A 20611-nucleotide genomic window follows, 5' to 3' on the forward strand; every position below is an offset into this window, starting at 1 on the left:
TTTTTCTCCCCTTCCTTGAATGTGTTTGCATAAAGCTTAGAAGCACCTTACCATCTGTAAGTCGGTGGATTCTCTTGACCTATCTGAATAAGAATTCTGAACTATGATCAAGTGATGAGACTAACATGGCTTCGGCTATTCGACCGGTGGTAATGGGCGTTATGTGATTGTTGCTATCCGTCGTCCAAAGAAAAATGAAAATTAAAAGAAGCCCACTTGGACTCGAAATTGGATTCTGAGGTCTGATACGGTCTGTTGGCGACTTAGCGGCTAGCGCATGCTATTGATGGAACAAGTGCTTAGAGATTTGGTTTAGGGACTGTTGACTGATATATTATTTCATTAATTATCATACAAAGATATTTGTGTTTGTATGTTCATGCATCGAACAGAGGACAATCAACCATTTCAATTATTTCGGGTTAAGCTAGCATATACTAAACTGTTAGACATCCTTTTTGAAGAATTCGTCAGATTTTTCTTTCATATTTTCCACATTTTTAAACGTCTCCCTTTTGATTTATTGTTATAATTATTGGACTTATATTGGAGCTGTAGACCTCACACTCGATAACTGAAATGAAGCCAAATATGAAGCTAGTTTGATTATTAAAATTAATGATCCATGCATGAATTTAGTTCTTGTAAGGTTTCGCAATGAAACTGCCATTCTATTTTTCATAAGAAAATAATCACTTGAACAAACCCTGTTCTCTGTCATCATGTTAGTTCCTGGTGTTTAGTCTTGCCGGGTAGTTTAAGGATTTGATTGTTGGTCATTGAGAGGAAGAACGAGATTAATGGCTGGAGTAACCTCCTCTTGAGGAGTTGGCCATCACGTCTTATGGAGTGGGAGGTTAAGGGTTTAAAGCTTATTTTTCATCAAAAAGTTGTCACTTAATGTGGTTTCTTTAAAATTCATATAGGTGTTTAATGCATCCGTATGGTTCGATAGTAGTTCAGTCTCCGTCGATTTTTCGCGGTCCTGTTGGATCACTCCTCTAGTATAGGTTAAAGTATGACTAGGAGTAGGCGTAATTGTAGACGGTGACAATAGACCAAAAAAAAAAAAAAAAAAAAAAAACCATGAAAACAAGAACGATCAACCTTCAGACAAATAGTAAACTATGTACAAATCCAATCCAATCACATTCAACTTTAAAATAATTGAAATTTCTTTAATTCAAGAAGGTACAAATACAGATGTCTTCTGCAAGACATCAAGGAATAAGTAAATTTTGCAAGTATATATTTCGAGAACGAATTTTACTTCAGTAGCTTGATTTATACAGGGCAAACCAGCTAAATCAGACAATTTAATTGCAGTCTTCAGTCAATGGGATATCTCTCAATTTTCGAAGACAAAGGGGAATACGAGAACACAATGATCGCCTTAAGCTCTGTTCATTGCACTTGCACGCTTAACCAAGTCAGGTTGATCATTTTGAAAATTATTATTACTAATTCGGTAGGTCAAAGAATCCACTGAGAGTTACATGTTGAGATGCTGCTACTTTTTCACTGACCATATGGATATTTCCTTCCAATATCATGATCAATAATATTCATGTCCAGCAACATCCTTTGGTTATTGTAAACCTCTATGGAGTCGATATCCTATGGAATGTCAGATTGAGCAACGGGATTTTTGGATTTATTGCTGTCATCAAGAAGATGTTTTGTCAATGTCTCGTTAGCATCTTTGTTTTCTTGTTTCTTCTCTTCAGTTTTCCCCCACAATACTAAGTACAGTCCAACGACAATAAGAGCTGCTCCAACAATCCTGCAGAGAAGTCGAAAAAAGTAAAGAATTTGGAGATACAGAAGGAGTTTGTAGAATCTGGAGATACATATTGGAATGCAGAAGTTGCATTTTGTTTTCCTTTTCGCAAAGTCTTTGACGTACCCTCCGGTGTAAAACTGATCCCCAAGAATCACATATGCCATAAGAGCTACTAATACTGTTTGAACTGGTTGGAAGATGGCTACGAAGACTGGACCTCCTTTTTGAATACACCAAGTTTGAAGAGAGATCACGATCCCCGAAGACACAATTCCCTAAAGTAACAAGTATAGGAGGTTAATTAGGTTGTATGATTGATGAAGGTTTTACATCAAGCTCCTAGGATGGAGAACAGTGAGTATGAAACAGTACTTAAGTCATTTGATTTGAAACATTACAGCATAAAGGATAGTGAAAATCTCCTCCCCTGACTGGATTTGCCAGTGATTGGGATCCCTTTCTGCAAAAGCTGCTATGATCAGAAATTGGATCAATCCGAAGAAGCATGTAAATGAGATCAGTGACAACTTTGCTGGATACTTCTTAACAATTGGAGCCTGAAAAACAGTTCAAGTAGCAATTAATAAGGCTAGATGCTGATGACATAGAATGTCAGACTCTTTTTTTTTTTTTTTTACGAAAAAGCTTGGGTGGGTTTGACTTCGGTCACTACCACGGGTCAGTGCATGCCTATAAGTCGCTTATAGAAATTTTTATAGATAGCCCACCAACATAATTCTCATATCGATAACGAGATTCGAACACATGACCTTTTTATGAATAAGTGGCCCGTCCTTACGAACTGAGCCAACTTGTGTTGGCATCAAACTAAATTTCTACAACTAAGGATGTTCCTCCAATTCAGGATTGAGCAACCATATTGTTCACTGATTTATCTTAAGCTGACAAAATGACTAGTAATGATCATTTGACTGTGAAATCTGAATATCTAATGCCTCTTCAACAATCAGTAGCATTCTAGTAAGGTATTCCCATGATTAGATAAAAGACTTTCCCGTGATTCAAATTCATCCGCGTTTGAATTCTCTCAATACGTCGATTTATGTGACATAGTGTTCAAGTGTATCAACAGCAAGCACATGATTGTAAGTGTAACATTAGTATGAACTGCAGAATGAAGCAATTTATTGAGTTTTAGGCACACCTGAACCACCATCCAGCCAGCCCAAGATAAGCAGTGGCCGAGAAGGCAGACACAGCCCCATGTCCAATTCTGCTTTTTCATTGAAGAGAAAAGCATGTCCTCTTCTAACGATTTGCTTTCCGGGCTGTGGTGGAGAAGGGGAGGACCTTTGTAAAGGGTTATGATTGTAGCACCACTTACACTTGCTATGGTCCCCAGAATCTTAGCTAAACCATCCCTCCTCGCAACATTAACTTGCTCGAGTCTGAATGGAGATCCAATTTGTTAGAATTTGTATTTGAAACTCTGTGCACTCAGAGAACATGAAAAGTAATCTTGCTTACCCCAGAGCAGATGCCATGACAAATGTAATCGCTGGAACTGAATTTTGCATAGCGGAAGCAAAGGTTGGAGATGCATAGTACAAACCTAGGATATAAAATCCTTGGTTTGCTGTGATCCTGAAGGAGAAACGTCAAATGATCAAAGACTCAAGAAAGCCACAAATCGACTTTAGTTGCACTTTGCTTGATGCTTCACATTAGTGTAACACTTACCCCACTAATGCTAGGAGGAAAAACTCAACCAGCAAGGAGAAAGTAAGAGGTGGTCTATCTTTCCTGTGAAAGGGAGACAGAAAGCACAGTTATGAGCAACCTGGAACAAGAAAAATCGAACTATCAATTGAACTCTCTTTTCAAAAAGAGATATCAAATGACAAACTGTGTTAGGACACTTGAAGTCTCACTTTTCCATAAAATAAGCAAAGGGTCCTAGTAGAAGCAATGCAATGATATTCCTATAAACTGGGTATACAATTTTGCTGACACCAATATTAAGTGCAACTCTTGAGACAATGTGAAATCCTGCAAAGCACAGCTGCAAAATGAGCAGTGCAATAAGCAGCTTCATTTTCTCAGATGAAGGGCTTCCTTGTCCCATATCTTCTTTTCTCTTTTGTTTCTGTAGAGGGTGTTAGATCATAAAGTACTGCGAGGACAAACGGACTAGTGCTAGATATATACATGCATGGAGGGACAGCATTAAGGAAAATGTGTACTTATTTTATGCATGATGGAGGCTAAACGTACAGCCTCACTATCATATGCTGATTAATCATTTAGAGTTATTATAAGATGTAAATGGCATCCAAATAATGCACAATGTGCATTGATTGCGGGGATACATATTAAAATGTATGTTTCTATTATGGCTTGCACATAATCTTTTGATTATGGAGATTTTGCTTTATCTAAATCTCATTGGATTATTGACTGAAAACTGAACTTTGTTAAGGAGACAATGAAGAGGTGGAACGTGTTGGCAAGTTAGCTGAAGACTTGAATGGGGAGCCTGACCTTTTAAAACATTGACCATAACTCCATTTTTATTTTCTTTCATGTACTGTGAGCTTGACAAAGTTAATCGAAACTGAAACAGTTTAGGTCTTCGAGCTTAGTAAGTAAAAATGCAAAATAGTATACTTTGTACCGCATAAATGAGTTGATTTTATAGAATCAGTCATACATGATTAAGCACATATAATTTTATTTCACTGAATTTAGCTGCAAATGATTAAATCTGAGGATGAGAACTTAATTGATGTCAATTTGTCTATTTTACGGTATTAGTAGTTAGTGCTTGTTAATTGGTTGATGACCGGAAAAATCAAGATGAAAGAATCCTTCCTTTTTCACTTTGGCAACTGCAACTTTGTAAAACGGTGGATAGATACTCGGATCAGTTGGCAAAGACCCCATAAGAGAACAAGAATTAATGCATGTAACTGCATTTAGACGTCCAATTTTAAGGCTACGCTTTTTAACGTAAGATATATTCTGCTTGGGAACAAATACATCGTATCTTTAAAACGTTAGAACCTCTGTACATAAAATATGTGTTCTGCTGCTTCTGCAGGGGGTGGCTCCCCCAAAGCCACGACTAGAGTGACAACCCATGTTATGCAAATCATTGAATTTTCCAATCAGGTTCGATGTTTATTCAGTTGTTTTGTGGATCATCATGAACCAGACAAAAGTTCATATGGTGGGACTAGGGATGTACGCGAGCCGAGCTACTCGCGAGTAGCTCGGTCAACGACTCGGCTCGAACTCGGGTTGACTTCTTGTTCGAATGAAAATCGAGTCGAGTTTCGAGTCGAAATAGCCCAGCTCGAGTCGAGTCGAGTAGCTCGACGAGCCGGAGTTATTTAAATAATATATTTATAATTTAAATAATATATATGTATTATAATTATAAAATGACCATTATGGGTATAAGTTATATGAAATTTACAATATATCCTTCTTTATAATAAAATCCTATAATGGCAAAAAAGTAATAACATAATTGTAAAAAGACCTAAAATGAAAAAAATTTAAACCTCGAGTATCGAGTCAAGCCTCGAGCCTAAAGGAAATTTTTCGAGTCGAGTCTCGAGTATCGATTTTTTGTTTTCACCTTGGAAGAGTCGAAGCCTTTGAAAGAGGATTCATGAATAAGGTTAAAAAACTGTGCCCAAGGGAGAATCTCTTTCTGCGCTCGATTGGGATCTCCCCTTGTCATCTTGATGTGAAGCGAACAACTTGATGGAAAAGTTTGGTTTTGGTGGATTCAGTACAGCAATACAATTGCCTCGGCTCTGCTTCAAATCAGAACTAACATGCACGGCCATTTAGCATCACCGACAAGTGACAACCCATCTGCTTCTTTTTCTTTTGTATTCTTGCCTGTATATCTTAGTATTTTTGCATTATTTTACCTCATTATTCCCATGCTCATCACCGTGGAGGTCCTTGTTTTGCTACTCTTTTGCACATCTTGCATCCAAAGGAAACTAAATGCAAGCAGAATACGAGTGAAAAAAACGTAACAGTAAACTTGAAATTGTAGTACAAAACTCTTTCTCACAGGCAAAGTTTTCCCCTTCTCAATGGAATGGCACATTAAACAGAAAGATATCGTACAACCATGCTTACAGTACAAGATCAAGGAAAAAAACAGAAAAAAGCTATGTTGTCAAACTGCGCGGAGCAAAGAGGACAGAACTACTCCTCTACAAGTAGCACCTCAGTTGCACATTTCTAACAGTTATAGCAAGCTATTTTTTCCTAAAAACGATAACAATTGCAGTGCAATTGTCTTTGCACCGGCGCTCACGGACTGCTTCACGAACTAGGTGGCGGCTCACCACTGCAACAGGTAAACCATCCTGCCAGAAGAGCACAAAGGTTGAACACGCTGCAATCCTAAAGCCTTCAAATTCTTTCGCATGTATAAACTTTTAAAGAAATATATTCCACACTACATATTTTACAATAATTCAGAAATCAAAATGTGTGTTCAGATAGGAGATTATTTGGGATGTTTTTAGAATAGGTAGTGTAATACTTTTTGTGATGTGATATACGTAAGATAAAAAGGTGGTTGGGAAGATAAAGAGGTGACCGAAAAACACAGTTGTCACGCAACCAAAAATTTTTTCCAAACACACAACTCTTAACACCTTATGAACTATCTTCATAGTTTATGTGCATTGAGCAGGAAAGAGTCTAGACTATTCACATGAGCAGGGATACAACGTTGGGAAACAGGGAAAGAGCAACTGAAGAATTAACTACTGCCAGATGGCAACTTTTATAACAGCTCACATCCTTGTCACAGATAGATACAACTCTAAGCGCACCACTAATTGGGCATTTAATCGTAATGAAATGCTCATTAGCCAAAAGCTCATCAGTAGTACATTATATTGATAACACAGGTAAGCAGCAATGATACAAGTTCAAGGCAGAACAAATAAAACCAATATGTACAAGTTTCAAACCTGTAACAACTTGTGGACAAATTCAACAGCATCACTAGGTCCAAATACCTAATGATAGCAAATAGTATCAATAATGTATGCCATTATTTTGAACCAGGAACCTCAAGGAACTGATAAAGGAAAGTTTCTAATGCACATACTCCCCACAAGCCATCACATCCAAGAATGATGAAGTGGTCTCTCTCTGTAAGGTCAAATGAATGAATATCAGGGGTTGCAACCACACCAACCTGCATGGTAAGGCAACTAAATATCATAAGTGCCAACAACCTACATAAAACAAAAAAAAGATACACCTTGTAATCCTTCAACATCACAGTTATCCAAAACAAAAATCACCTAATCACAGAAACTCCACCTGGATTTAACCACCATTTAACAGGAATTTAAAAGAAAAAAAAAAAGAGTAAAGAAGAAAAGACGCACACACACACACACAGAGGACTCAAAATTGCACGTCCCATGGCAAAGAGAAGTGATAAAACAAAAACAGGAAGACTCCCTCATTCATCAAGAAATCCCCCATTAATAACTTACTTGAAAGCATGCTTATGTTTGCCAACCTTTCCACTACTTCCTGGCAATCAAATTACCAGCACAACAAAAGTTAATAGCCCCAGAGAAACGCTTCAATCTTTGGAACAACAGAATCTAAAAATATCAAGTTTTGATGAGTTCAAACATGCAGAACATATGGACAAAAAGAAGGCTTGCATATAGAAACTATAATATCAACTTCCTTAATATGAATGCACTTTTGAAGGCAAGAAACAGAACAGATCAAATGTAGGTGCAAAAGAAAGTTGTCCAGGAGGCAAGCAGTAGCAGTAAAAACCTTCTTGAATTGCCGATCTCCAAAAGCTCTAGAAACTTCAAGTCGCCCTTGTAGACGCCCATTTGAACTTACAGTACCGCCAGCCTAAAGAGCATGGATATTCATGAGGAGAAACTTTCGATATTCACAATGTTGATATGATCTGGGTTAATCCAAGAGGGCAAAATAATTTTAAAAAATTTTTAAAAAAAACTCAAGCATAGGTGATCCAACTCTTCTAGGAGACCATCTACTTGACCCAGCAAATGCAGCTTTTGATGACTTGAAGCCATCTAAAACCGTCAGTTTCTCCTAGCATCAACATTAACTATTTTGGCAAAGCTCATTCAAATTATGGAATTTGCCAACACATGCATTCAGTTTTACTAATTTTATTTTAGCAAATTAACCAAAAAGATAAAACCGCAATACCCTGTTGAACTGAAGTTCTAAGAAAGTTCCAAAAACTACAACTACCCAACAACTCACCATATCATTTTTTTTTTTTTTTTTTTTTTGGGGGGGGGGGGGGATTTAACAAATATACCTTTTGGATGCGTGCTCGTTCTTGTGGGTATATGGCTTTATGTTCCCTGGTCAACACAATGGCCTTTAATGAGTCTGTAGTTGTAGAGTTGTGTTGCGATCCATCCACAACAGTTGATCGGGCTATCACTGCCTTTGCATCGCCAACATTAGCAACAAACACCTGCAAATATTTTGTGCCGTTATAGAATTGCAACTGATAGGGGGGCAAAAGGATCAACATCTTTTAATCCAGGGGTGGGGGGAGATTAAAACTGGAGAAGGGGAAACAAATTTCTTTTTTTTTTTTTATCTCCGGCTTCATAAATCTTTCCATGTGCTAATTTACAAATTACTTTTTAAGCATTAATCTGCCATCTTAGTTTCTTTTTTCTCATATGAAACTGTCCCTTATATTTCCTCTTCCTGCCAGGTAAATCTTCAAACAAAAAGAAAATGCAAAAGTTCTTAAAGAAGTTAAAGAAAATCAAAGTAATAAAGTACTTTAAAGAAAGTTTACAAGCCTAGAAGATCTCTGGTCTATTGTATATGGAAAGTACCATGGATCACTGCATACACAAACAGGATGGAAAAGGGCAGAGAATAAGTCTAAGAACATTCACATAGAATCAAAGAGTTTCCAATTTCCAAAGTCACATCTAGGTAAAAGCTCTTGATGGGGTACATCCCCCAACTACTGACTTGATTTGACACAGTTAACAGAGACGATAAAGACATACTGTTTGGCCTAAGACCCAAACGCATACGGCTGTAGCACCATCTTGCCATCCTCCTGTCAAGCGTGTATAATACCACATCAAATGCAGCTTAATCACTGGTAGCAGTTCATCTAGTGAATTTGCAATGGCATGAAAACTATGCAAGGCATATAAAAGGATTCAAAAAAGGAACATAATTTAGTAACTAAAAGCACACATAGGATGTAAAAATGTTGGCACCACATGATCTCAATCTCATATTTCAAGGATGCAAAATGTAAATGTAATAATCCATAACAAAGCACAAGAAAAATGAGATAATGAATCAAAAGATGATTCAACATCCCAAATGCATGTAGCACCAAGGCTATCCCAACCAAGAAACTGGAAACTGTGACCATGCGAATTACAAAGAATTTTCCATAAATGCATTATAAGTCCAAGTGGAAAGTGAACATCAACAATGCATCAAATGTCACACCAAATCAATTAAGCCCTTAGTAATCCTCAATCCTGAAATAATGTTACTGGGTTGCTGTATCCAAGTACAAGTTGGTAATCATAGTTGCAGCAGTACCCTCTTCTCCTCAATTCATAAAATGCTTAGTCTACAGAGATCACAGAGTCCGTAGGTGAGAAGATAATTAACAGGATTACCTGCAGTGCTTTCTTGAAGAAGAGACTCGTCAGTTTTTCGAAACCCTGTCTCCCAGAAAAGCAAAAAGCCAGAAAGCAATAATTTAATAAGTGCAATGTAGTCTAAAGAACTGGCAAAATTTTAACTTGGACATTCAACAAAGGTCCTGAAACAGGAAAAGAAAGAAAAGCCCACCTTCAAGTATTGCTTTCTTCGCAGCTTTAACATCCAACTGTAACGTTCAACCAAAAAGGAACAAACAAAAAAACCAATTATCAACCAAGACAGCACATTATCAAACAAAGAAAACCAAAAATTAAAGGAAGGACTAAGTAAGGTGAACATATACAAGACCAAAGCAAAACAGACCAACTCACGTGGTAAGCCAGCTGAAAGAACATTTCTATGTAAATTCTTCTTCGCATATTCCGCCGCTAGTCGACCTCCATGTCCATCATATATCGCAAAATGGGCACACCTACAAATTTTTTAGATTTCACAGAAAGAAGAAGAAAGATTCAATCTTTAAAAACAGGGAAGAAACAACACTTACGCATTATCAAAAAAGACCCAAGAACAAGAATAAAAACCTTAGTTTCCCAGGAAAATCCAAGCTGGCATCCTGAAGAACAACCCAAGCATCTTCCATAGTATGCCTCGAACCTTTATCTTCAGCTGCATCAGCTTCTACAGCAAAAGACAACCTCCTTTCTTCAACATTCTTGTCTTTATGTTCATTCTCCTGTGATGAATCAGCGTTTTCGTTACTACTAACATTGTTACTATTATTATTGGCCTCCGAAGTCTGTTTCTCTTCTGCTAAAGTTCTGGGCTTTTTCGAGGCTGAGACTAACTCGGGTAACTCGGCTTCACGTTTGCTATTCACATCAGGGCTGGTTGTCGTTTTTGAATCGTCCACCATTTCTGATTGTATACGAGCAAAGAGCGGGGACAGCTTTGAAGAAAGTATAAACCCTAACTTTTGTGGTAGAAGAAGGAGATAATGACGTCAGGACTCGGAAGTGACAGAGAAGTGAGATTTGAGAAGAAGTACCACAATGGATCAACTTCGCGGGACAGGTCAACTAACTTTTTAGTTTTTATACTACACTCCCCCCGAATTCCCTTTTCTCCACAATAAAGGTCACAGAAAAGGAAGTAATAACTTTTTGATTCCTCAATTTGTTTGAAAACTCATTAACACACTCAGTTTGCCATATTGTTCATGTTTTTATCAGATCTTTTATAATATTTAGCCAATGATTAACAGCTAAGGCTAAATAAATCATCTTATTTTTGGAATTTTTGTGATAATTTAGATTTAAAAAAGATGGTCATTAAGTCAATCGACATTATAAAATTTCTTATTGATCAAAATCAGCATTGAGTTGAAAATCAATAATTTTCTTTTACATTTATAGAAGGATAATGTAACAATTTAGATGAGAAGTGAACTATAGAATTATATGAAATTGAAATGTAAACCCTCCTATTTCACTTGAAATGCCCTCATGTATCTTTTCTTCAATCCTTAATTTCAAATCTATCTGTCAAAACTAATAGCTCCTATCTCTCTTCTTCCCCCTATAATTTTCTATCTTTTAATCTTTGTCAAATGGCCTAATTTGATTTACAACTAAAACATGTATGTTAATTTTTATTTGTACCCACAATGTACAAGTACATTTTTGTGCATTGTGTGAATACACTTATTTTTAATCCACTTTGGTCAAGTACATGAAAAACAATATTGTTTTGGGACATGATAGTAATTTTAGCATATCAACTCAAGCTATAGTTGCTTACCATCTTGAGTTTAAAAGGTTCAAAAATTTCAATGGACTCAACCTCAATCAAATATAAGTCCAAATGGAGCCACATGAATACTCGAATAATTTGTAAGTTTGACTTGTATAAGTCCAATCAAATATAAGTTCAATTAGAGTTACATGAGTATTTGACTTGTATATTTTTTAAAATTTTATAACGTGTTATTATTAAGCTATATACAAAATAAAGTATATATATTCAGCTTATTTTGTACAAAGTGATGTTAAGGTCAAGTTCAAGTGCTCCAATAATTTGTAAGTTTGATAATTCAAATATTTAACTCGACTATTAACCAAAAAAAAAAGAAAGAAGAAAACAATAAACTCAACTTTTAGCATGGATAAAATTTTGTGGGGTAAAAGTGGAAATCCTTGAAAACTATAGGGACGCAAAGTGGTAAGGGTCCGCCTAGATAATACTAACAAAAAAGGGGTTTGTTAGCCAAACTGGGACAACTGGCCAATATCTTCTTCCCGTGCCCTTGGCCCCAGTCCTGGCCCCTGCCCTTGCCACGGCCTGTAGAGAAGTAGAACTCCCCACAACAGAATCCGTTAAATGCAAGATTAATCCAATTTTGTCTCTATTCACCCCAAGATTTATTGTGACTCCATAAATTGGAAGCAAAAATCATCCGTCTCTATCTATCTCCTTGCTCCGTAAGCACCAACTTTAGCTCTTTTTCAGTTTTCTCTTTAGGAAATATTTAATTTTTGCATCATAAAACCAATTAATGGCTCTCTGGGCTTTTTTGTTCATGATAATTATTGCAGGGTTCCAATAAAGAAAGGGCTTTTTCATATAAGCAATTGAACTGGAGGTGAATTTTGGCTGATTCAGATGCTGGGTCGATCTCTGAATTGGGGTTTCTAAAGTATTTCTACTTCATCTTGCTTTACTTTTTGGTGCAAATTATAAATTTTAGGGATTTGAATTGTAGAAATTATCTGGGTTGGAAAGGGTTGTTCACTTGAGTGATTCTTGTACTGTTCTTTGCCCTGTTAATATATTCATTAATGAATTAGAGGGATTTTTTTCTTTTGAGTTTCCTGAACAATATTTGAGATTATATACGCTGTAGAAACAGTAATGGTGAAAACTTTTTGATTTTCTGAATTTCAACTTTCCAGTTTGGATGTTATTGGTTTTGTGCTAGAAGGCTTGGGAGAAATTTTTCCCCAAAAAAAAAAAAGAAAGGAAAAGAAAAAATTTGTGTAAAGAGTGGTAGAATTGTAATTCATTGTGAACCACTCTATAAGCCCCAAAAAACAAAAACTAAGTGTGAGAGAGAGAGAGAGAGAGAGGGAAAAGATGTTATTTCAACGAATCCGCTGAAAATTGGAAAGTGTAAAGCAAAGCAATGGCTGGCCCTGGGTTTGGCAACCAGAGTAGCGGGCAACGACTTGGCATTACCGAGCCAATTTCATGGAGTGGACCAACAGAATATGATATGATCAAAACCCGTGAGCTTGAAAAGGTTATAGATGAATTTCTATTTATAGACACACAAACATGCATGTTGCTAGTAGGAGTAATTGTTTTGTTGAGGATTATTCAAAATAGGTAATGCATGTATGCGTTTGCAGTTTTTAGCAGATGTTGGGTTGTACGAGAGCCAGGAGGAAGCCATCAGTAGGGAGGAAGTGCTTGGTAGACTTGACCAGGTTCGCTGGTTTAATCAACGCCAATTTTTGTAGTTTTGACAAGTTTGTGGATTATGATGTATACGGCTGCTGTGGTTGTTGGGTATTTGAGCAGATTGTAAAGACATGGGTGAAAAATGTAAGCCGTGCCAAGGGTTTAAATGAGCAGTTGGTGCAAGAAGCAAATGCAAAGATATTTACCTTTGGCTCATATCGGCTTGGGGTATGCAGCTTTTTTTTTTTTTTTTTTCCTAACTTCTTTCCCACTTCCTGAAATCTGCCGCTGTGCAAACACACACAAGAATGAAAAACAAAAATAAAAGAAGAAAATTATATCATTTTTGTGGGTTTTATGCTTAATGGTTGACAAAAACTTAATAATACACTGAAAGTTCTAACCTTCAAAGGGTGGTTGTGTCATTCTATGGGTTCCAGTGCAGTATCATTTGGAGCTTTTATTTAGGGTTTAGCTGCAATTGTTTGTAGATGGTTCGCAGATCCTCATGATAGTGCCTTACTAAATGTTGATGAAATGACTAATAAGCTCAACGTACTTTTGATACTTGGTACTGGGACAATCTACTTGATGGTCACATGTCAAATTCTTTTACCTAGGGATAGAATTGGAGGCTAGCTGCTTCATGCGCTAAGATCTTCCTTAATGGAGATGTACTTGTACCATCACTCAAAACCCTTTTTTAATTTTCTATGAGATTTTGTTGTTAATATCAATGACTTTTGCTGGTTTATTTGCAAGGTGCTTTGTCTGGATTAATTAAAGTTAACATATTCCACTATAATTTGATTTGACAATCTCCCTTTATAGTGCATATGACCCTTCAAATTCATAGCATACTTTAGATGAAGAATTAACCTTCTGTATTTTATCTGGTTTTGGTTTAACAACTGTTGGGAGTTATATAGGCTTTTTGTGTTTGCTGTTTGACAGTGTTTGTAATGTTGAGGATCATTTGCACTGTTGTCTATCTGTAATATACGTACATTTTTCCCTTCTGCTTTTTCTGAATGCTGCTTATTTGTATTAGGTACATGGTCCTGGGGCGGATATAGATACACTCTGCGTGGGACCCAGACACGCAACAAGAGATGTAGGATCAATTCTACCCTATTGTGGTGCAGATATCTTTTTTGGTTCAAACTTGTTTTATTGGATTGTTATAAAACTTTTGTTACAAATGCAGGACGATTTTTTTGGTGAGCTACAGAGAATGCTGTCAGAAATGCCTGAAGTTTCAGAGCTGCATCCTGTACCTGACGCTCATGTCCCTGTGTTGAAATTCAAATTTAGTGGAATTTCAATAGACCTCCTTTATGCAAAATTGTCTCTATGGGTTATTCCAGAAGTAAGTGCCTGTCTTAGACCTTTCTAACTTCATGAATTCACAATAAGCAGTCAATACTAAATAACTGTTGAGCTCTTCAAACTTCTAATTGGAGATTTATTGGGGTATATTCTCGGTAATTATTAAATTAAAGTTCTTCACCAAGTAGAATGGCTAATATTGGTGTATTAGGTTTCTTTGGTTCAATTTTCGTGGTCATATAATAGGCGTCTCAGTGCATGTTATTTGTCTACCTTTTGTAGTCTGCTGCCTATCGCGGATAGTGCGTCTTCATTTTCTTTGAGCTAATATGTTGAAGAGATAAAGATTAGATTTTCATTTCCAAGCTGGTGGTTTGATTATCTTCATGGTGCCTAGAAAATTTTCCTTGATGTTAATAAGTATTTTTTTTAATTCAGTTATATATTTTTACACTGTCAACTGTCAAGTACTCAATAAGTAGTCTGATGTTTTCCTTTTTTCATAACTCTTCTGCTACAGGATCTTGATATCTCACAAGAGTCAATACTGCAGAATGCTGATGAGCAGACTGTACGCAGTCTGAACGGTTGTAGAGTTACTGATCAGATTTTACGATTAGTGCCAAATATTCAGGTCTTAACCATTTGTAATGCATTATTGTTTATATCAGAATCTCCATGTTTAAGTATAGTTCTAATCAAATAATTTTGTGCTGATGCAGAACTTCCGCACAACATTGAGATGCATGAGGTATTGGGCCAAGCGTCGCGGTGTTTATTCAAATGTATGGGCTAGTGTTCTAGAGATGCCAAGTTTGCAGTATTCACATGCTTCTTATTACATATTTTTATGTAGAGCATTAAACTTTTCTTATGGTCAGGTTGCAGGTTTCTTAGGTGGTATAAATTGGGCCTTGCTTGTTGCTCGCATATGCCAGCTTTATCCTAATGCATTGCCAAACATGTTAGTCTCACGGTTCTTCAGGGTCTACACACAGTGGCGCTGGCCTAATCCAGTTATGCTCTGCGAAATTGAAGATGGATCACTTGGACTACCAGTTTGGGATCCTAGAAGAAATCCAAAGGACAGGTTCCACTTGATGCCCATAATAACTCCTGCTTATCCCTGCATGAACTCTAGCTATAATGTATCGTCAAGCACTCTGCGGATTATGACAAATGAGTTTCAAAGGGGAAATGAAATATGTGAGGTACAGTTCTTCTTGTGGATGTTCTAGTTTGTCTTGTCTTTATGTTTTTTATTTCTCAGCCCCCCTAGCCCCTCCCCCTCAATATCTGCATTCCTGTGGCAGACTCAATTTGACATGTTTGTTATCTTGTGGTGTCGGGCAATGGTCCTACTTTCAAATTGTACTCAAGTCCTTATTTCCCTCTTTCGCTCCTTTTTCTTTTTTTTCTTTTTGGGTTTTTGTTTGGTTTTTTTTTTTTTTTTGTTTTCGCCCCCCCAGGGGGGGGGGGTGTTTCCGGGATTTGGATATTTGTGGATTTCGGTTGTGTTTAGGCGTTTTCATTAGGGCTCATTGCCAATTCATAAGATCTCTTTTAGTCCATTGGATACTTTGATAAAATAATAAACTTTATTGCTTTTGAGACTTTTGAGGTGATGACTGCTTCTTCATATTTTTCATATTTCCTGTCTCTCTAAGTACAGTATTCTTGGATCTAAGTCTCATTGCATCTGTTACTCTGTCCTGCATAATGTAATTATTATGTATGCTATTTGATTTATAGACAAATATATTTCTGTGGTGAGCTTTGGCAGCTATTGAAGCCTTGATCCAGTTCTGTTTGCATGTTTTTCTTGGTTTTGGTTATGAATTCAGTCAATTTTGTGAGAGGGACCATCTAAAAAGAACTGAAAATTATTCTAAAACTCCTGTGGCTATATATTTGTTACTCACTCGTGCTGCCCTTCTGCTCTATGTAATTTGCTCTTTCCTTCAGGCCATGGATGCAAACAAATGCAACTGGGATAAACTTTTTGAACTTTATCCTTTCTTTGAGGCGTATAAGAATTATCTGCAGATAGATGTTACTGCCGCAAATGCTGCTGACTTGATGAATTGGAAGGGCTGGGTTGAATCCCGCTTGCGGCAACTTACATTAAAGGTCATTTCTATTAGTCTTACTGCTTATATGTCTTACTTTATATGCACATATACAGATTTATTACTTGTCCCTGACACGTGGGTCATTCTAACAACTAGATTGAGAGGCATACTCTTAACATGCTTCAGTGCCATCCACACCCAGGGGACTTCTCAGACAAATCAAGACCATTTTATTGTTGTTACTTTATGGGTCTCCAACGGAAACAAGGAGTGGCTGCCAATGAGGGGGAGCAGTTTGATATTAGGTTGACTGTTGAGGAATTCAAGCATGCTGTTGGCATGTATAACACGTGGAAGCCTGGAATGGAGATCCGTGTATGCCATGTCAAACGTCGGAGCATACCTGCATTTGTGTTTCCCAGTGGGGTTCGGCCTCGTCCCACCAAAGTAGCTGGAGAAGGTAGGCGTCCTTCACAAACTAAAGTATCCAGTCATACTGAAGATAGTTCTCTTCCGAAGGCATTGAATGGTGGGAGTAAAAGGAAAAGGGATGATACTGATACAGCGACCAGTTTAAATGCAAAACGTATAGCTGGTGTGGGGGAATCAGGTGAGCTAGTGCATGAGGGTAGACCATCTGGTTGCATTGGTACTTCGTACTTGGGCAATGCTAGTTTAGAAACGCCAGGAAAAATTTTTAACGAGAAGGTTGAAGATAATATGGGTAATGGATTAGAAAATCCCATTTGTCTGCCTCAGGCCTCTTCTCAAAATGGTGGAGAATCAGATGCATCTTTAAGGCTTGATCCATCTACACCTGCTGATTCCATTTCATTAAGCTCCAAAGAAGCTGAAAAACTTGCAATCGAAAAGATGATGTCTGGTCCATATGTTGCACACCAAACATTCCCTCAAGAACTTGATGAGCTTGAAGATGATCCTGAGTACAAAAATCAGGGGAAAATTACTGGTGGGAGCATGAAAGGGAGCTCCATGGAGTCCTCAGCTACAAAAGGGTCACTTATAGTTTCTCTTACCACTAGCACAGCTGCTGGTTCTCGCTCCAGCTTGCAATCGAGTGGGAAATTAGAAGAACTTGAGGTATTGCCTATGAACGTACTGTCTTGTAGATATTGAGATTCTTTTTTTGGCTTGGTTGGTTTTTATTCATTTTGATATTCTGAATGTCGACATACCATCACTGGTATCAATACTTGCAAACGGGCTTATTACTGTTTATGCTTAGAAGTTATTATTTACTTGTCACTTGTATGCAATCGAATGGACTTTTTTATTTAATGATTTGCTGTAATAGCCAAAAGATCATCTATAGATTTAGGTTGTAGTAATTGTGGATTCTACACAGCTGTTGTGTTTAATTGCAAGAAAACCTTGAGTAGAAGATGCTAGGGGAGTTATCAAATCTCAGACACATTAAACTGAACATGTGACTGGAAAGGACGGTCCAACTTACATGCTACAAGAGGCAGGAAATAATATTGGACTTTGTTCCTTGTTCTGATTTAAGAGCATAATGTTGCATCTTGTTCTATACTGTTTTTATGAACTTCCTTTTGTTGTTTATACTGTATTGCTATTGGAGAGACTCCAAACCTGAAAGCGTCTCTCTCTTTCTTGCATTTGAGTTTCTTATATACCTTTCTTTTGTTTTTTAATCTGCTATTTGACATACTATTGATCTTTTTAACCAGAAATTTGGCCTTGTAATGTGCGGCATTCCTTTTTTTTTCTCCCCTATTCTTTCCTCATTCTCAGAATGATAAAAGGCCTCTCTGACCTTCCATTGGACTTGTATGGCATCTCTATGCATGGCTGTGTCTTTCCATACATCAGCTGTTATGCATTTGGTGTTCTCATCTACTTTCCATGGATAAATTGAGGCGTGAGTTGAAAGATTTGTTTACTTGGAGTGCCTCTGACATTATTTAGTTTCCTCTTTTCTTTCTGGGTTCAATTTTGCTGTTACTATGAAGCCACCTGAACTTCTGCCTCCAGCATCCAGTCTGAATTCAGCTACTTCAGCACCAAAGCCTGTTCTCAGGTAACATGAGTTTAATCAGTTCTTTAAATTTGATGCATTGGACATTTTTGCTGCGATGCACTAATTTCATGTGTGAGAAACGTGTATTGCACTTGTGTTATAAGCAAGAACAGTTTTTGAGTGTCTCCATGAGGGAAGTTGAAAATTGGGCATCTTAGGTAGTGTTTCTTATGATTCTTGAGAGCCGTAGTTTTAGATGCTGCTACCCGTACAGGAATGTGACTATGAGAAGCATTTGAAAAGTTTGCAAGGTTAGCTGTTTGAGTTTTTTTTTTTTTTTTTTTTTTTTTTTAAGAGCAACAAAAAATGTATCCGGAAAGTGTATAACAGATATCAACATATTTTCTTTTATTGGAATTTCATTTTATGTTGCCATTATATTGGTCCTCAAGTCTTGGCTAAATTTCAGTTTCATACTTGTGTTGATGAATTCTATTCTTGCTCCATTGGATGGATTTCTGTAAGTTTTTATGTCTCTTACACTGTTGATCCTATCCCTTGCGTCTCTCCCTGCCAATTGTTAATGCTGTTTGCAGGTTTAACTTCACCTCCTTGGCTAAGGCCACTGGCGAAAGCACTAAGACCTAAAGATATCCATCTCCGGAAGAGAAGCTCCTTGAGAGGAGTTGTTCGTATGTTGTAAAAAATGATGTGGATTTCAGCAAATCTTTTTCTCCTTTTGTAATAATAATAATAATAATTACTTTTACCTTACCTTTTTGGATTAATGATACTGAAAGATTCAGGTCTATCACCTTCTGGAATTTTTTACCCCTTTTAACTTAACTTTGGGTGCGTGCACTCAGCAAAGATGGAATCAGATTAACAGATACTACTTGTAGTATTTCTCGTGCTTGTCTTTTTACTAGTTTTAGTCCAATCTCGTCGCAGCTTGCTTTTAATAGAAGCCGCCACACAAGCTAAGAAAAATAACGCAATTCATAGCTGATGATTACCATAAATGCAGAGTGTGCGCCTGAACTAAGCTTGGTCAGTGACGACTTGCCTTCTAAACTATTGATTGTTTAAAATAAGGTGATGTGATAAATTTGTCCTAATTAAATGAAATGACGACCACCTCAATTTTCCACATCTCTCCTCTAATTTTTCACATATCTCCTTCTTTCTCCTCCTCCAAACCACACCTGACCTGACACCACCAAGTTATTATCTATTTCATCCTCCGCATCAAACTCCTTGACATGGATCGCTTTTCACCTTTCCCACTCAAATCAATCTCTCGAGTCCCTAACCTCACAAGCCCCTTCTTTAGAGCACCGTCTCTTTGAATTTCCATCATTTCTCAAATTCCAAGATCACAGCCCAGTTCAAATCTATCAGCCTTCATTGCTACTAACCAATCTCCTAGCACTTCTTGATTCAAGAGGCCCAAATCTTGTCATTTACTATCCTTCTAATTTCGATAGTTGTCTATGTTATTGAGTGTTTTTTATTTCTGTTTGCTACATATTGAAGTTTTGACTCAGTGTGTGTGTGATTGCATCTACATATGATAAGACTGTTTTGCTATTTGAAGATTAATTGGTGAGATGTATCTTCAATTTTTTTGCACGGATGACTGATGGGTTTTTGGCCTTGATACAAAGCTTTGATTTTGCTCTTGTTTTTATATAATCTTGTCTTTGACTTTTTCTTCTTCTATTCTGGTGGTTCAATGGTAGGTATTTTGGTGTAGTGATAATGGGCAGAGGAATAGTAAATTACTACTACAATTGATAGTGTCCGTAGGCAAGTTGCTAACTGAACATATATAGTTTGAGGGTGCAATATTTTGCATTTATATGGATGTCTCCTGCTATCATATTTAATAAAATCACTACAATTTTTTAGAATGAGTAATGATCCTAAATTTGATCTTAAATGCAAATTAGAGCGAACACAATCTTCTTTAACATGGGACAAAAATGTCTTGAGTTTGAATATATTTAGCTCCCTATATATTTTTATATCAATTGTTTGTTAAATAATTGTGAAAACTTTCTTTGTAGAAATTTGGGAGTTCACATTACATGTCACTAGAGTTGGCAATTATACCCAAAACCCAACAACTCACCCACTAATTTGAGAGGTTGGGTTGGATAAGTTGGGTTTTGGGTTAATTTTGGATTGAGTAATAAAAATCTATATATATTTTGGGTGGTCTGGGTATTTGTGTTGGGCACCAATTACCCAACTTAAGTTAAAAAAACAAATTAACAAATTAAAATCAAGAAA

At 36.9% G+C, this 20611-nt stretch overlaps 3 protein-coding genes across 6 annotated transcripts; 1 reads left to right on the forward strand and 2 right to left on the reverse strand.

The window, feature by feature from the left end:
* Positions 1 to 1617: 1617 nt before the first annotated feature.
* On the reverse strand, positions 1618 to 3883 carry LOC113742493 (WAT1-related protein At3g18200-like). Its single transcript, XM_072046792.1, has 7 exons — positions 3676 to 3883; positions 3485 to 3547; positions 3272 to 3388; positions 2949 to 3192; positions 2182 to 2340; positions 1907 to 2058; positions 1618 to 1783 (listed from the first exon to the last, which is right to left on the reverse strand). The coding sequence occupies exons 1-7, from the start codon at positions 3867 to 3869 to the stop codon at positions 1618 to 1620; spliced, it is 1095 nt and encodes a 364-aa protein (XP_071902893.1). The 5' UTR covers positions 3870 to 3883.
* A 1946-nt stretch (positions 3884 to 5829) lies between these two features.
* On the reverse strand, positions 5830 to 10541 carry LOC140005956 (probable protein phosphatase 2C 8). Of its 2 annotated transcripts, XM_072047344.1 has the most exons (10): positions 10039 to 10535; positions 9818 to 9926; positions 9644 to 9680; positions 9469 to 9513; positions 8833 to 8885; positions 8115 to 8276; positions 7589 to 7672; positions 6894 to 6983; positions 6754 to 6801; positions 5830 to 6138 (listed from the first exon to the last, which is right to left on the reverse strand). In XM_072047344.1, the coding sequence occupies exons 1-10, from the start codon at positions 10368 to 10370 to the stop codon at positions 6028 to 6030; spliced, it is 1071 nt and encodes a 356-aa protein (XP_071903445.1). In that variant the 5' UTR covers positions 10371 to 10535; the 3' UTR covers positions 5830 to 6027. The 2 variants fall into 2 exon arrangements, 1 of the variants encoding a protein (XP_071903445.1); XR_011813493.1 differs by lacking the exon at positions 5830 to 6138 and having other exon boundaries at positions 6648 to 6801; positions 6894 to 7330; positions 10039 to 10541.
* A 1166-nt stretch (positions 10542 to 11707) lies between these two features.
* LOC113742151 (nuclear poly(A) polymerase 1) lies at positions 11708 to 19090 on the forward strand. 3 transcript variants are annotated; one of them, XM_072047345.1, is made up of 14 exons: positions 11708 to 11934; positions 12049 to 12149; positions 12406 to 12752; positions 12862 to 12939; positions 13034 to 13141; positions 13965 to 14027; positions 14121 to 14282; positions 14763 to 14876; positions 14965 to 15027; positions 15124 to 15453; positions 16208 to 16372; positions 16471 to 17415; positions 18309 to 18376; positions 18913 to 19090. In XM_072047345.1, the coding sequence occupies exons 3-14, from the start codon at positions 12636 to 12638 to the stop codon at positions 18962 to 18964; spliced, it is 2265 nt and encodes a 754-aa protein (XP_071903446.1). In that variant the 5' UTR covers positions 11708 to 11934; positions 12049 to 12149; positions 12406 to 12635; the 3' UTR covers positions 18965 to 19090. The 3 variants fall into 3 exon arrangements, with proteins under 3 accessions (XP_071903446.1, XP_071903447.1, XP_071903448.1); XM_072047346.1 differs by lacking the exon at positions 12406 to 12752; XM_072047347.1 differs by lacking the exons at positions 12406 to 12752; positions 12862 to 12939; positions 13034 to 13141 and having other exon boundaries at positions 11709 to 11934.
* Positions 19091 to 20611: the final 1521 nt, after the last annotated feature.

This window comes from Coffea arabica, chromosome 4e (genome assembly GCF_036785885.1).
Source record: "Coffea arabica cultivar ET-39 chromosome 4e, Coffea Arabica ET-39 HiFi, whole genome shotgun sequence".
Lineage (NCBI taxonomy): Eukaryota > Viridiplantae > Streptophyta > Magnoliopsida > Gentianales > Rubiaceae > Coffea > Coffea arabica.

Bases quoted from the DNA above. Each gene is read 5' to 3' on its own strand.
- LOC113742151 (XM_072047345.1), top strand. From the start codon at position 12,636: ATGGCTGGCCCTGGGTTTGGCAACCAGAGTAGCGGGCAACGACTTGGC. The intron at 13,142-13,964 runs GTATGCAGCTTT...TATTTGTATTAG, and splicing joins TTGGCTCATATCGGCTTGGG to GTACATGGTCCTGGGGCGGA. The intron at 14,283-14,762 runs GTAAGTGCCTGT...CTTCTGCTACAG, and splicing joins CTCTATGGGTTATTCCAGAA to GATCTTGATATCTCACAAGA.
- LOC113742493 (XM_072046792.1), bottom strand. From the start codon at position 3,869: ATGGGACAAGGAAGCCCTTCATCTGAGAAAATGAAGCTGCTTATTGCA. The intron at 2,341-2,948 runs GTGTGCCTAAAA...ACTGTTTTTCAG, and splicing joins CTGGCTGGATGGTGGTTCAG to GCTCCAATTGTTAAGAAGTA. The intron at 2,059-2,181 runs GTAATGTTTCAA...TTGTTACTTTAG, and splicing joins TTTTCACTATCCTTTATGCT to GGAATTGTGTCTTCGGGGAT.
- LOC140005956 (XM_072047344.1), bottom strand. From the start codon at position 10,370: ATGGTGGACGATTCAAAAACGACAACCAGCCCTGATGTGAATAGCAAA. The intron at 8,277-8,832 runs GTATGTCTTTAT...AAATATTTGCAG, and splicing joins TTTGGGTCTTAGGCCAAACA to GTGTTTGTTGCTAATGTTGG. The intron at 6,802-6,893 runs GTATGTGCATTA...TGCTATCATTAG, and splicing joins GATGTGATGGCTTGTGGGGA to GTATTTGGACCTAGTGATGC.